Source organism: Ranitomeya imitator, chromosome 7 (genome assembly GCF_032444005.1).
Source record: "Ranitomeya imitator isolate aRanImi1 chromosome 7, aRanImi1.pri, whole genome shotgun sequence".
Lineage (NCBI taxonomy): Eukaryota > Metazoa > Chordata > Amphibia > Anura > Dendrobatidae > Ranitomeya > Ranitomeya imitator.
Genome location: NC_091288.1, coordinates 10,960,509 through 10,974,421, shown reverse-complemented (window position 1 = coordinate 10,974,421; position 13,913 = coordinate 10,960,509). Strand labels below are relative to the sequence as shown.

Sequence of the window (13,913 nt, the reverse complement as noted above, 5' to 3'; positions counted from 1 at the left end):
CTTTAGGCGTGAACGGTTTCTTCTGAGAGCTTCCCAGACTGCGTATAATTCTCTGTAATTTGACGACATCTGACTGATCTCCTCGGGCCACTTGTCCTGAAAGAATTTTCCTTCCAGGTGCGCTCCCCATCCCCACTGACTTGCATCTGTGGTGATTATCACACAAGGGGTTGATATCCAAGGGATGCCCTTTTTTAGATTGTAGTCCTGGATCCACCATCGTAGTGATCTTCTTGTCTTCATTGATAGCTCTAGCCTCTTGTCTAATGTGGAACGACGTCGATCCCATACCATGAGTATCTGTTCTTGTAAAGGCCTTGAGTGAGCCTGAGCCCATCTGACACACGGAATGCATGCTGTCATCTTCCCCAAGACTTTCATAGCTGCTCTTATCGTCACTGGACTTCTTTGGAATTCTAAGATCATCTTTTTTAATGAGGTTCGTTTGTCCTTTGGTAAGAAGGACTGCCTGGTTGTAGAATCCAAGAGTACTCCTAGAAATATCTTCTGGGATTCTGGCTTTAAATGTGACTTTTTCCTGTTGACCACCCATCCTATTTCCTCTAATACTGCTATGACCCGATCTCTGTGTTGTAGCAGAATGGCCCTTGATCGTGCCACAACCAGAAAATCGTCCAAGTATGGAATTATTGTTATTCCTTGGTTTCTTAAGAAAGCCACCACCTCTGCTACCAATTTGGTGAAAATTCTTGGGGCGGATGCTAGACCGAAAGGGAGGCATTGAAATTGGAAGTGGCAGGTCATGTCCGGGAGACTTACCGAGAATCTCAGAAGCTCCTGAGAAGAGAGATGTATCGGGACCTGATAATACGCACTCTTCAGATCGAGAGTGCACATTACCGAATCTTTGTTTATAAGATGAATGATGGACCTGATCGACTCCATTCTGAACCGTTTGTATTTGACGAAAACGTTCAGAGGTTTTAAATTTATTATTGTACGGGATTCCCCTGACGGTTTTGGAATAGAAAAAAGAGAGGAATAGTGACCTGAACCTATTTCTGGAGTAGGAACCCGAACTATAACCCCGGAGTCGAACAGTTTTTGTAGGTCTAGAAACATAGGGGAATCTTTGGCTAACATTGTTGGTAAGATACACCTTTGAGGTACGCGGGATATTAACTCTATTCTGTAACCCTCTGAGATTATCTTGAGGACATAATCGTTGTCTGAGATCTGACTCCATTGTTTGAGGAAGAAACTTAATCTCCCGCCTATCCCTATGGCGTCATTGTTTCCTTGGTCTATAGCCAGAACCGAACAAGGAATTCCTACCCCTTCTATTCTGAGCGTAGGAACTCCTAAAGGATCCTCTACCTGATCTCCATTGTTCTCTATACTCTGGAAATCTGCGGGGGGGAGGGGGAGGGGGGAGAGGCCTCCTCCGAAAGGGCTGAAACTTCTTGGGTTTATCCTCGGGAAACCCTCTTTTACTATCAGCTGCTGACTCTAGGATGTCATCTAAAGCCTGACCAAATATTCTGGAACCTGAAAATGGAATGGCGCATAATTTATTTTTGGATGCATTATCCCCCGACCAAGATCTAAGCCAAATAGCCCTTCGTGTTGCATTGGACAAGGAGCTATTCCTAGCCGCAAATCTCACAGATTCAGCTGATGTATCTGCCATAAAGGCCGTGGCTGACTTAATGATAGGCAGAGAAGCAATTATATCCGCCCGTGAAGTCTTATTAATTAAATGTTCTTCCAGCTGTTCCATCCACAGGAACATGGATCTCGCTACAGAAGTAGCTGCGATGTTAGTTTTTATTAAAGCTGCTGAAGTCTCCCAGGCTCGACGTAAAAGGATATCCGCCTTGCGATCCATTGCATCCTTAAGACTAGATGAATCTTCGAAAGGTATGGATGTTTTCTTTGCCACCTTGGCTAAAGGGACATCTACCTTCGGAATCTCTTCCCATGTCTTGATCTCTTCTGAATAAAACGGAAGACGGTTTTTAAACTCTCTGGACATCACCAATCTTCGCTCCGCATCTTTCCATTCTTGTGAGATCATCTTACGTATGTGTTCACTCACCGGGAACACCGTCCGTTCCTGATATGTGAGCCCTCCGAACATCTGATCTTGTCTAGATCTCGGCTGTGGATCTTCTTTCACCTGCATAGTACGTCTGACCGCCTGGACTAGTTCTTCTGTTTCTTCGACTGGAAAGTAGTACCTTTTCCCTTCTTGTTCTTCTACTGGCAGTTCTCCTTCTTCTTGATCAGAACCTCTATATTCTGATTCCGCCTCCGACGAACCATCCTGAACCTCCTGTTCTGGATCTTTCCTTGGTCTTTTACGAGCCGGGCCCGGACTGTACACTTCCCGTTGTGACATTGAAGCTAAGGAATTCTGGACCTCCTCCCGGATTATATTCCTCATTTCGGACAACATTGATGGTTGTTCTTCTCTGACAATTTTCTTAATACAAGAGCTGCACAGATCCTTCTTGTATGTTTCTGACAGTTTTGTGTTACAAAGAGAGCACCTCTTAGATTTAGTCAATACCTTGCCAGACTTTTTAGACTGAGGGAGGGAAGCTTGACTGGCCTCTTTATCCTAAATGTAATAATAAGGACAAGAATGGCTCAGTGTGTGCAGGCGTATATTTGAGTACTCTGCGCATTGCGCACTTACCCCCATTTCCTCATTCCTGTTCTCCATATCTTCTGTGGAGAAATGCCACTATAAGTAAGTGATCCTTATGGTAACAGATGTAAAAAAGGGATATAGCAGCGACTGCTGCACTCACCCTTAGACTCCGGCATGTCTGCAGCAATCTGGTCGTACGGACCTTACTGTGTCCTGTAGCCAATTTCTCCAGGGATGCCCTCTAGCGCTTCTTACCACCAGAGGAAGCACTGGATAACATCTGCGAGAGCCCCTCTTTGCGCTCTTAAGCCTGCTCATTTCCGCGTTCCACCAGGTGGAACGCACGCCGAGATGGCCCCGACCCCGGATGTGACGTCACCTTACCTGCGCCTGACACCGGAAGTATCGCGCCTGTCTTATTAGTCCTACTTCCGCGTTCCACACAGTGGAACGCACGCTGCTGCTGGATCCTCTAGCGGCGCCTCTTCTCCTGGCGCCCGAACCGAGAGCCCCCCACCGGGAGGAAGCGGTTCGACCCAGGAGCTCATCCGCTCTACTGGTCTTTATGGCAGAGGGACTCCCCACCGGGAAGTTTCTGCCTGGGGCTTAGTGGAGCGGGGAAAGGATATTGGCGTTAGCCGCACGATCCCCCGAGCCTCCGGACTGGTGAGTCTTCACGCTAGTATAGCGCTCCTTCTCTCATGTGTCCCTCCATGCAGGGACAGGAAAAACACTGAGGAAAAGGGGGTGGAGTGGGACCTTTTAACCTCTCGTGTTGTGTTTCCTGTCCCTGCAAGGAGGAGGAGGACGTCCTCCAATGTGCTGTCAGGGGGACGTCCTGGAAAAATGTACTTCAGCTCCAATTTCTTTTATTTTACCAAGGGTAGCAGGAGAAATTGGACCCCAAAAGTTGTTGTACAATTTGTCCTGAGTACGCTGATACCCCATATGTGGGGGTAAACCACTGTTTGGGCGCATGAGAGAGCTCGGAAGGGAAGGAGCGCCATTTGACTTTTCAATGCAAAATTGGCTGGAATTGAGATCGGACGCCATGTCGCGTTTGGAGAGCCACTGATGTGCCTAAATATTGAAACCCCCCAATTCTAACTGAAACCCTAACCCAAACACATCCCTAATCCTAATCCCAACCATAACCCTAACCACACCCCCTAACCCGAACACGCCCCTAACCTTAATCTCAACCATTTCCCTAACCCCAACACACCCCTAACCCCAACCGTAAATGTAATCCTAACCCTAACTTTAGCCCCAACCCTAACCCTAATGGGAAAATGGAAATAAATACATTTTTTTAATTTCATTATTTTTCCCTAACTAAGGGGGTGATAATGGGGGGCTTGATTTACTATTTATAGCATTTTTTTTTAGCGGATTTTTATTATTGGAAGCTGTCACACACTAAAAGATGATTTTTAATGCAAAAAAATTGTCATTGCATCTCCACATTTTGAGAGCTAACATTTTTCCAAATTTTGGTCCACAGTCATGTGAGGTCTTGTTTTTTGCGGGACGAGTTGACGTTTTTATTGGTACCATTTTCAGGCACGTGACATTGATCGCTTTTTATTCCGATTTTTGTGGGGCAGAATGACCAAAAACCAGCAATTCATGAATTTGGGGGGGGGGGGGAGGGGGCGTTTCTACCGTTCCACGTTTGGTAAAATTGATAAAGCAGTTTTATTCTTCGGGTCAGTACGATTACAGCAATACCTCATTTATATCATTTTTTTTAGGTTTTGGGGCTTTTCTACGATAAAAACTATTTTATATAAAAAATAATTATTTTTGCATCGCTTTATTCTAAGGACTATAACTTTTTTATTTTTTTGCTGATGACGCTGTGTGGCAGCTCATTTTTTGTGGGACAAGATGACGTTTTCAGCGGTACCATTTTTTTTATATCCGTCTTTTTGATCGCGTGTTATTCCACATTTTGTTCGGCGGTACGATAATAAAGCGTTGTTTTTTTGCCTCTTTTTTTACAGTGTTCACTGAAGGGGTTAACTAGTGGGCCAGTTTTATAGGTCGGGTCCTTACGGACGCGGCGATACTAAATATGTGTACTTTTATTGTTTTTTTATTTAGATAAAGAAATGTATTTATTGGAGCAATATTTTTTATTTATTTAGGATTTTTTTTTACACATGTAAATTTATATATATTTTTAACTTTTTCCTACGGTGGGACATCACTGTATAGTGTCAGATCGCTGATCTGACACTTTGCACAGCACTGTGTCAGATCAGCGATCACAGAGGCACAGCAGGGAGGCTTCCCGGCGCTTGCTGAGCAGGCGCTTGCAAGCCACCTCCCTGCAGGACCCGGAAGGAGCGCCGCGGCCATTCTGGATCCGGGGCCTGCAGGGAGGAGGACAGAGGAGACCCTCGGAGCAACGCGATCACATCGCGTTGCTCTGAGGATCTCAGGGAAGCACGCAGAGAGTCCCCTCCCTGCGCGATGCTTCCCTATGCCGCCGGAACCCTGCGATCATGTTTGATCGCAGTGTTCCATGGGTTAATGTGACCGCTCCTGGCACATAGTGCCAGATGTCAGCTGTGATAGTCAGCTGACACCCGGTCCTGATTGGCCGCGCTCCCCCCGTGAGCGTAGCAGATCGGTGATGACGTACTATCCCGTCGGTCATACCGGCCGATACCACCTCGACGGGATAGTACGTCACATGTCAGAAAGGGGTTAAATTTAAAAAAAAATTACAAAAAGGAAAATGGGCTGATGCAAAAGTTTGTGCACCGTTGTAGATTTGTATGCTCAGACAACATTGACCAAGGTTTCAGACCTTAGTTATCCTGTTAGGGTCATAGGTCGTTCACCATCATCGTTAGGAAAGGCCAGGTGATGCAGATTTCACGAAAACCGAGCCTCCTCTTAACTTTGTGCCAAAAACCAGCAGCCATGGGTTCTTCTAAGCATCTGCCGAGCACTCCGAGAATGAAAATGGTGGAGGCCCACAAAGCAGAGGGCTGCAAGAAGATAGCAAACTGTTTTCAAGTTGTCCTTTCCTCTGTTTGAAATGTAATTAAGAAATGGCCGTTACCAGGAAGAGTGGAGGGCAAGATAAGGACTGGAAGATCAAGAAAAATTTCAGTGACAGCTGCTTGTAAAATTGCTAGAGAGGCAAATCAAAACCCCCATCTGACAGCAAAAGACCTTGAGAAAGATTTAGCAGACTCTGGAGTTGTGGTACATTGTTTTACTGTTCAGAGACACCTGCACAAATATGGAAGAGTCATCAGAAGAAAACCTCTCCTGCATCCTCACCATAAAATTCAGCGTCAGAAGTATGCAAAAGAACATCTGAACAAGCCTTATGCATTTTGGACCGATAAGGATAAAATAGATCTCTGTGGCCAGAATGATCAAAGGTATGTGTGAAGAAAAAAAAGAGCCCAGAATTTCAGCAAAAGAACATCTCACCAACCATTAAGCATGATGGAGTACAGCAATCAGGCTTTGGGGATGTGTTGCAGTCAATGGCATAGGGAACATTTCACCGTGAGAGGGAAGGCTGGAATCAAGTAAATTTTAACAAATTCTTGATGCAAACATAACACCATCTGTAAAAAGCTGAAGGTGAGAAGAGAAGAGGATGGCTGCTACAAATGGATAATGACCCTAAACACACGTCACAATCCACAATAGACGACCCCAAAAGGTGCAAGCTGAAGGTTTTACAATGGCCCTCACAGTCCCCTGATCTGAACATCATTGAAAATCTGAGGCTAGACCTCAAAATAGCAGAGGATGGAATCTCACAGAACTGGAGGAATTCTTCAAGGAAGAATGCAGGAAAATCCTTCAAACAAGAATTGAAAGTCTCTTGTCAGGCTACAAAAAGCGTTTGCAAGCTGTGATACTTTCAAAAAGGAGTGAGACTAGGTACTAACCAAGCAGGGTGCCCAAACTTTTGCATTGGTCCATTTTCCTTTTTGTAATTTTTAAAATGTAAAAATATGATATTGATTAAATATATAATGTAATGATAAAATATATATATTATTGCCTAAAATACAAAGGAAATGTGTCATCTGTAACTTTAGGCTTTTTAGAGATCATTTCATCTTCCACTTGCTTAACTGTTCACAATAACAGTAATTCTGACCAGGGGTGCACAAACTTTTACATGCCAGTGTGTACCTATAGCTCTCTTGTGGTGTGTGTATCTAGGGCGTGTGTTAGGACCTGACTACACAGGACCTGCCATAGTCTGTTACTATGGAGACCACTTGTTATAATGTTTCCCACATTATGTATCTGGCTGGATGTTTGGGGACTCACGCTTTTGAAGCCTTGCGCCATTTCCTTAGCCGCTGCGACTAACGCTGCTTTCGTCTTGGCGTTGATGCCTTCGGGAGCGACGACCACCATTTTGCGCTGTTTGGCGGGCAGCTGGGACAGGACATCGGACTTCAGCCGTCTAATCATTATGGATTCCTCTAGCAGCAGTTTCAGCTCGGTCATATTGGAGGATCCAGAGTAATCCCATCCCCAGGGCATCTAGGTAGGAGAAGTGGCTGACATTTTCCGATCACAGATAGCGGCTCTGTTATAGGGTCACATGACACTCACCTGTTTGGCGTCACAGTATCGGACTCCAAAGTCGTGGAAACGTGGGAAGAAGCTGGGTCTCACGGCGGCGATCTGGGTGTACAGCTCTGCAGGCCTGGACATGGCCGGGGTGCCGGACAGCAGGATGACTCTCTTGGCACTCTGCGACACACAAGAGGCTTGTCTCTGTTAGTGATCTAACACCGTGCCGTTCAGGATTGTAAGAAAGTGGAGTGAGGCATCCTAATTCTGGAAGATATTTTTCACCAGCCACACACAAACAACGATGCTCCTATTCACTGCCAGCAAGCAGAGCTCTTGAAAATGTAGAGAAATGTAATGAAAGCTGCAGAACATTTCAAACTGCATCGATTCTGTGTCAGAGCCTTATAGCACAGAACTTCAGGCAGTTTTCCTTTACATCACAGGTATAACCACATACATCCCACACCGTGGACGCCATAGTCAGGGCCTTGTGTACCTTTAACAAGGGCGTAGCAGACTTGCATCTGGCCGTCTTCACGTTCTTCAGAAAGTGAGATTCGTCCTTGAAACAATAAATTGGGAACCAGTGACCAACGGGCAGTTATTCTATGAGAGGTGTCCAGGACGAGTACGAGTACAGGCAGTTATTCTATGAGAAGGGTCCGGGGCAAGTAAGGGCAGTTACCTTATGAGGAGGGTGCGGGGCGAGTACAGGCAGTTAATCTATGAGAAGGGTCAGGGGCGAGTACAGGCAGTTATTCTATGAGAAGGGTCAGGGGCGAGTACGGGCAGTTATTCTATGAGAAGGGTCTGGGGCGAGTACGGGCAGTTATTCCATGAGAAGGGACCGGGGCGAGTACGGGCAGTTATTCCATGAGAAGGGACCGGGGCGAGTACGGGCAGTTATTCCATGAGAAGGGACCGGGGCGAGTACGGGCAGTTATTCCATGAGGAGGGTCCGGGGCGTGTACGGACAGTTATTCTATGAGAAGGGTCCAGGATGAGTACGGGCAGTTATTCCATGAGAAGGATTCGGGGCGAGTACGGACAGTTATTCTATGAGAAGGGTCTGGGGCGAGTACAGGCAGTTATTCTATGAGAAGGGTCCAAGGCGAGTACGGGCAGTTATTCAATGAGAAGGGTCCGGGGCGAGTACACGCAGTTATTCTATCAGAAGGGTCCGGGGCGAGTACAGGCAGTTATTCAATGAGAAGGGTCCGGGGCGAGTACACGCAGTTATTCTATCAGAAGGGTCCGGGGCGAGTATGGGCAGTTATTCCATGAGAAGGGTCCAGGGCGAGTACGGGCAGTTATTCCATGAGAAGGGTCCAGGGAGAGTATGGGCAGTTATTCTATGGGAAGGGTCCGGGGCGAGTACGGGCAGTTATTCTATGGGAAGGGTCTCGGGCGAGTACAGGCAGTTATTCTATGAGAAGGGTCTGGGGCGAGTACGGGCAGTTATTTAATGAGAAGGGTCCGGGGCGAGTACGGGCAGTTATTCTATGAGAAGGGTCAGGGGCGAGTACAGGCAGTTATCCTATGAGAAGGATCCAGGGCGAGTACGGGCAGTTATTCCATGAGAAGGGTCCAAGGCGAGTACGGGCAGTTATTCCATGAGAAGGGTCCAAGGCGAGTACGGGCAGTTATTCCATGAGAAGGGTCCAGGGCGAGTATGGGCAGTTATTCTATGAGAAGGGGCCGGGGCGAGTACGGGCAGTTATTCCATGAGAAGGGTCCGGGGCGAGTACGGCACTTACTATAATAATGACTCGGAAATTGGAGGTAATTGTCTTGTCCATCTTCCCGAGGAGGTCGAAGCTGACGATGTTGATGAGGCTGGCGGACTGGCTGTCGCGACCGGTGACTATGACATTGATGCTGTCTGACCTGACGGACGGCAGCCATCTATGGAAAGCCTAAATAAGGATGTATGATAGATCAGGGACACCTGCTAATTTAGGTTCATGACCATGATGGGAGTTGTAGCTGGGAGAAGCGTCCTCCTTCACAGACCGGACTACACGTGTAGTTACACGCATACATCTTAGTGCCAGGAGACTCCTCACCTCAGCCCAGGTAAACCTGACGGACGATGGCGCCACCACAAGCAGCGGCCACTCCTTCCTGTAATAGGCAGCGATGCAGATGGCCTGGATCGTCTTCCCCAGGCCCATATCATCAGCAAGGAGCAGACGACCTTCCCGTGAGATGGCAAAGCTGAAAAGAAGTGAGAGGAGTTAGGAAACCAGCAGCGGAGGTGCGCCCAGCGCCCATCGGACAGATACTGCAAATCACCAACAACACAACTGCACTAAGTGCAGATTTCATTGCAGAAACACTGCAGATATGCAACGCAAAGGTCAAAATCTGCAGCATTAATTGGCCCGCTGTACATTAAAAATCCAGTTTTCTCAGCATGTGAACGACATTTCCTAATTCTCATCCACTTTACCGATACTGTAAACAGCAGCGATGTTTTCCTAATATACTAAGCAACCGCCTCTTGGGATCCTGCCATCAGGATTAAGACAGAGGGTCCCGCTTTCCTCCTACTGTCCCAGATCCCCATTGTTAGATTGTCTTCTCAGCGGATTGTGACTGCAGCGTTGTGGAGAGGCGACACTGAAGTGGCTGCAGAGTTATGGAGAGGCGACACTGAAGTGGCTGCAGAGTTGGGGAGAGGCGACACTGAAGTGGCTGCAGAGTTGGGGAGAGGCGACACTGAAGTGGCTGCAGAGTTGTGGAGAGGCGACACTGAAGTGGCTGCAGAGTTGTGGAGAGGCGACACTGAAGTGGCTGCGGAGTTGTGGAGAGGCGACACTGAAGTGGCTGCAGAGTTGGGGAGAGGCGACAATGAAGTGGCTGCAGAGATGGGGAGAGGCGACACTGAAGTGGCTGCGGAGTTGTGGAGAGACGACACTGAAGTGGCTGCAGAGTTGGGGAGAGGCGACACTGAAGTGGCTGCAGAGTTGGGGAGAGGCGACAATGAAGTGGCTGCAGAGATGGGGAGAGGCGACACTGAAGTGGCTACAGAGTTGGGGAGAGGCGACACTGAAGTGGCTGCAGAGTTGGGGAGAGGCGACAGTGAAGTGGCTGCAGAGTTGGGGAGAGGCGACAATGAAGTGGCTGCAGAGTGGGGGAGAGGCGACAATGAAGTGGCTGCAGAGTTGGGGAGAGGCGACACTGAAGTGGCTGCAGAGTTGGGGAGAGGCGACAATGAAGTGGCTGCAGAGTTGGGGAGAGGCGACAATGAAGTGGCTGCAGAGTGGGGGAGAGGCGACAATGAAGTGGCTGCAGAGTTGGGGAGAGGCGACACTGAAGTGGCTGCAGAATGGGGGAGAGGCGACAATGAAGTGGCTGCAGAGTTGTGGAGAGGCGACACTGAAGTGGCTGCAGACTTGGTGAGAGGCGACACTGAAGTGGCTGCGGAGTTGTGGAGAGGCGACACTGAAGTGGCTGCAGAGTTGGGGAGAGGCGACACTGAAGTGGCTGCAGAGTTGGGGAGAGGCGACAATGAAGTGGCTGCAGAGTTGGGGAGAGGCGACACTGATGTGGCTGCAGAGTTGGTGAGAGGCGACAATGAAGTGGCTGCAGAGTTGGGGAGAGGCGACAATGAAGTGGCTGCAGAGTGGGGGAGAGGCGACAATGAAGTGGCTGCAGAGTTGGGGAGAGGCGACACTGAAGTGGCTGCAGAGTTGGGGAGAGGCGACACTGAAGTGGCTGCAGAGTTGGGGAGAGGCGACAATGAAGTGGCTGCAGAGTTGGGGAGAGGCGACAATGAAGTGGCTGCAGAGTGGGGGAGAGGCGACAATGAAGTGGCTGCAGAGTTGGGGAGAGGCGACACTGAAGTGGCTGCAGAGTTGTGGAGAGGCGACACTGAAGTGGCTGCAGAGTTGGGGAGAGGCGACAATGAAGTGGCTGCAGAGTTGGGGAGAGGCGACAATGAAGTGGCTGCAGAGTGGGGGAGAGGCGACAATGAAGTGGCTGCAGAGTTGGGGAGAGGCGACACTGAAGTGGCTGCAGAGTTGGGGAGAGGCGACACTGAAGTGGCTGCAGAGTGGGGGAGAGGCGACAATGAAGTGGCTGCAGAGCTGGGGAGAGGCGACACTGATGTGGCTGCAGAGTTGGGGAGAGGCAACACTGAAGTGACTGCAGAGTTGGGGAGAGGCGACAATGAAGTGGCTGCAGAGTTGTGGAGAGGCGACACTGAAGTGGCTGCAGACTTGGTGAGAGGCGACACTGAAGTGGCTGCAGAGTTGGGGAGAGGCGACACTGAAGTGGCTGCAGAGTTGGGGAGAGGCGACACTGAAGTGGCTGCAGAGTTGTGGAGAGACGACACTGAAGTGGCTGCAGAGTTGGGGAGAGGCGACACTGAAGTGGCTGCAGAGTTGTGGAGAGGCGACAATGAAGTGGCTGCAGACTTGGTGAGAGGCGACACTGAAGTGGCTGCAGAGTTGGGGAGAGGCGACACTGAAGTGGCTGCAGAGTTGGGGAGAGGCGACACTGAAGTGGCTGCAGAGTTGGGGAGAGGCGACACTGAAGTGGCTGCAGAGTTGGGGAGAGGCGACACTGAAGTGGCTGCAGACTGGTGGTCCTTACCGCGCTGCCCCTGCAGTAAGCAGCAGAGGTTTTGCTGCGGAGATTATCCGCTGGAGACCAGGGGTCTATCTGATGGGAGATCTCACAAATTAGGACTCTGCTAATCAACTACATTCCTCTTAATTTCACCCCTAGCCTCAGATGGTGGTCTCCAGGAGGTGCGGACTCTGTCCTTTGCATCATATGTAATAACGATCAGCACTCAGCGCCTCATCCACCACTACGCGGCGACCACCGCTGCAATCTGCGGGCCACAGCTCATGCACTGGTGCCACCGGCAGCACTGGGGTCACGTCTTTCACTTACTTCACCCCCTCCCTCTGGAACGGCATCAGGTTGCTCTCCAGCTTGGAGTCCACCGTAGACAGGTCCACATCCGGGGTCTCAGGGCGACTTACACACGTTTTATCGAATTGAGATGCAAATGCTTGTACCACGGGTCTGGGGAGAGGCTCTACCTCTGCTTGCTGTATTCTTAGTAAGGCCTCCACTGCAAGGAAACACAAAGCAGACATCAGCGCTTAGGATCAGGCAACAGGGATTGTAATCTGCTAAATGTAGACCTAGAAATCTCTGAGATAGTCGCCTGCATGGTGTAGGCTGCTAGTGAAGGCACAAGACAGAGCTGCACTGATGAGTGGTCCTCCAGGACTCAGACATTGCAGACCCCCGTCATGGGAGCGGAGCTGCAGCACTGGAGAACGGTCACGGTACCCTGTGTATATCTGACCGCTGCAAAAAGAGTGGGAGGGTGACCCCAGAACAGACCCCCAAGAGCTGACAGGACCGCAGCGTGGACATGTACCATCATACAAGCAGAGGACAGGGGATCGCAGGGCGACCCCAGAACAGACCCCCAGAGCTGACAGGACCGCAGCGTGGACATGTACCATCATACTAGCAGAGGACAGAATATTGCAGGGTGACCCTAGAACAGACCCCCAGAGCTGACAGGACCGCAGCGCGGACATGTACCATCATACAAGCAGAGGACAGAATATCGCAGGGTGACCCTAGAACAGACCCCCAGAGCTGACAGGACCGCAGCGCGGACATGTACCATCATACAAGCAGAGGACAGAATATTGCAGGGTGACCCTAGAACAGACCCCCAGAGGTGACAGGACCGCAGCGCGGACATGTACCATCATACTAGCAGAGGACAGAATATCGCAGGGTGACCCTAGAACAGACCCCCAGAGGTGACAGGACCGCAGCGTGGACATGTACCATCATACAAGCAGAGGACAGAATATCGCAGGGTGACCCTAGAACAGACCCCCAGAGCTGACAGGACCGCAGCGTGGACATGTACCATCATACTAGCAGAGGACAGAATATCGCAGGATGACCCTAGAACAGACCCCCAGAGGTGACAGGACCGCAGCGTGGACATGTACCATCAGACAAGCAAAGGACAGAATATCGCAGGGTGACCCCAGAACAGACCCCCAGAGCTGACAGGACCGCAGCGTGGACATGTACCATCATACTAGCAGAGGACAGAATATCGCAGGGTGACCCCAGAACAGACCCCCAGAGCTGACAGGACCGCAGCGCGGACATGTACCATCAGACAAGCAGAGGACAGAATATCGCAGGGTGACCCCAGAACAGACCCCCAGAGCTGACAGGACCGCAGCGCGGACATGTACCATCAGACAAGCAGAGGACAGAATATCGCAGGGTGACCCCAGAACAGACTCCCAGAGCGGACAGGACCGCAGAATGGACATGTACCATCAGACAAGCAGAGGACAGAATATCGCAGGGTGACCCCAGAACAGACCCCCAGAGCTGACAGGACCGCAGCGTGGACATGTACCATCAGACAAGCAAAGGACAGAATATCGCAGGGTGACCCCAGAACAGACCCCCAGAGCTGACAGGACCGCAGCGTGGACATGTACCATCATACTAGCAGAGGACAGAATATCGCAGGGTGACCCCAGAACAGACCCCCAGAGCGGACAGGACCGCAGCGTGGACATGTACCATCAGACAAGCAAAGGACAGAATATCGCAGGGTGACCCCAGAACAGACTCCCAGAGCGGACAGGACCGCAGCGCGGACATGTACCATCATACAAGCAGAGGACAGGGGATCGCAGGGCGACCCCAGAAC

The 13,913-nt window shown here is 50.0% G+C and overlaps 1 protein-coding gene across 1 annotated transcript in view; it reads right to left on the bottom strand.

The window, feature by feature from the left end:
* The window catches only part of SMARCAL1 (SNF2 related chromatin remodeling annealing helicase 1), a 43,750-nt gene that overhangs the window by 18,496 nt on the left and 11,341 nt on the right, over positions 1–13,913 (bottom strand). Inside the window, exons 6-11 of the mRNA XM_069732686.1 lie at positions 12,095–12,278; positions 9,256–9,406; positions 8,947–9,105; positions 7,686–7,751; positions 7,226–7,366; positions 6,935–7,153 (exon numbers count right to left, since the gene is read on the bottom strand). Coding sequence (XP_069588787.1) covers positions 6,935–7,153; positions 7,226–7,366; positions 7,686–7,751; positions 8,947–9,105; positions 9,256–9,406; positions 12,095–12,278 — 920 coding nt within the window. The remainder of the gene's footprint in view (positions 1–6,934; positions 7,154–7,225; positions 7,367–7,685; positions 7,752–8,946; positions 9,106–9,255; positions 9,407–12,094; positions 12,279–13,913) is intronic.